Consider the following 1,346-nt stretch of genomic DNA (forward strand, 5'->3'; position numbering starts at 1 on the left):
CTTTCGTGGCGGCAGAAAGCAAGATGTCTGACTACAGGCGAGAAGCTTCTCGCGAACTGAACTGACTAAAAAACGGAAGGCATCAGGCTTGCCAACCCACGCAACTAAATACTCTGTCACGCCACACCAGCGCCTCTATTCTCATCTCAACATCTCCTCCCACCTTGAGTTGTTGACAATCCCAACAACTCAACACAGAGTCGAACAAAAAATTAAAGCTTTCTTACAGAGATAATCAGAAAAAACAAAACACTTCTCTTTATATATCTGAAAAGACTCGAAACTACAACAAATGAACTAAATAAACTCTAATACTTAAGCCTACACGGGGATTTTACAAGTCTACCGCTTCGTGTACGCGTTTGAGTCTTTACAACTTTTATGTCCTTTGGCACTCCAGAATTCGCACTAGTAATAGCTGTCTTTATTTGTTTAGACAATTTCTTCTTTGTCTGATAGTAATCTCTCAAATCATGAGACGATTCTTCTCCAGAGTGTATCTCCAAGGGATATAATCGCTGCACCGGTCGTACGAATTCTCCCGTGGCCGTTTTCAAACGAGCAACTCTCGTTTCTCCATCAGCTCTTTTATTCTGGCCAAGGGCCAGTCCAGACGTTTTTGCAGGTCGTTGCCGATGAGGGCAACATCTCCCACCTTGAGAGTATTGGAGGTAGATCGCGCCAAAGGGCGTAACATCAGCTGACCAAGATATTCAATTCTGAAACGTTTCTTCAGAGTTTCTCGCAGTCCCTGAATGTAGCGCAATCTAGCAGTGATTTTATGAGAGGTGATCGCCACGTCGATGTCAGGTACTTTGTCATCTTTCAGCTCATGAAGAAACAGCGAGGGCAACAAAGGTACGAGCTGACACGTATCTTCCGCCAGGTAAGTGATGGGTCGACTATTTATGACTGCTTCACAGTCACAGAGTACAGTGTTAAGCTCTTCGTAACTCAGAGCAGCTCGCCCAAGGTTCTTCCTCAGCATATCCTTCATGATGCGAACCTTTCGCTCCCACCATCCTCCCCACCAGGCAGCTGAGGGAGGGTTAAATTGCCACTGGATCCTTTCGACAATGCCAAAGTCTTCCACCCGCCTCCGGTTGATATTGTGCAGAAGGTTGTTGGCTCCAGTGAAATTGGTACCATTATCCGTATGAACATGGGTAGGTCGACCTCTTTTCGATACAAATCGACGGAATGCCTCGAGGAAATTCTCCGTGATCAATGAAGACACCAGCTCGAAGTGGACTGCCCTGTAAATTGCACAAGTAAAAAGACATATCCAAGCTTTAGTATTGTCCTTAAGGGGATGCTGGAGTGGTTTGATTTACCGATAGAGTCGC

General features: G+C 45.5%; 1 protein-coding gene across 1 annotated transcript; it reads right to left on the reverse strand.

Annotated features, from left to right (window-relative positions):
• Positions 1-553: 553 nt before the first annotated feature.
• LOC105556387 lies at positions 554-1,256 on the reverse strand (the record flags this gene model as incomplete). The annotated part of the gene is made up of 1 exon (XM_012003474.1): positions 554-1,256. A coding segment is annotated over one exon (703 nt), but the record flags the coding sequence as incomplete, so codon positions are not given.
• Between the last annotated feature and the right edge of the window lie 90 nt (positions 1,257-1,346).

The sequence above is a fragment of the Vollenhovia emeryi genome, unplaced genomic scaffold (assembly GCF_000949405.1).
Source record: "Vollenhovia emeryi isolate VEMERY1.0 unplaced genomic scaffold, V.emery_V1.0 DF940066.1, whole genome shotgun sequence".
In the NCBI taxonomy this organism is placed as follows: domain Eukaryota; kingdom Metazoa; phylum Arthropoda; class Insecta; order Hymenoptera; family Formicidae; genus Vollenhovia; species Vollenhovia emeryi.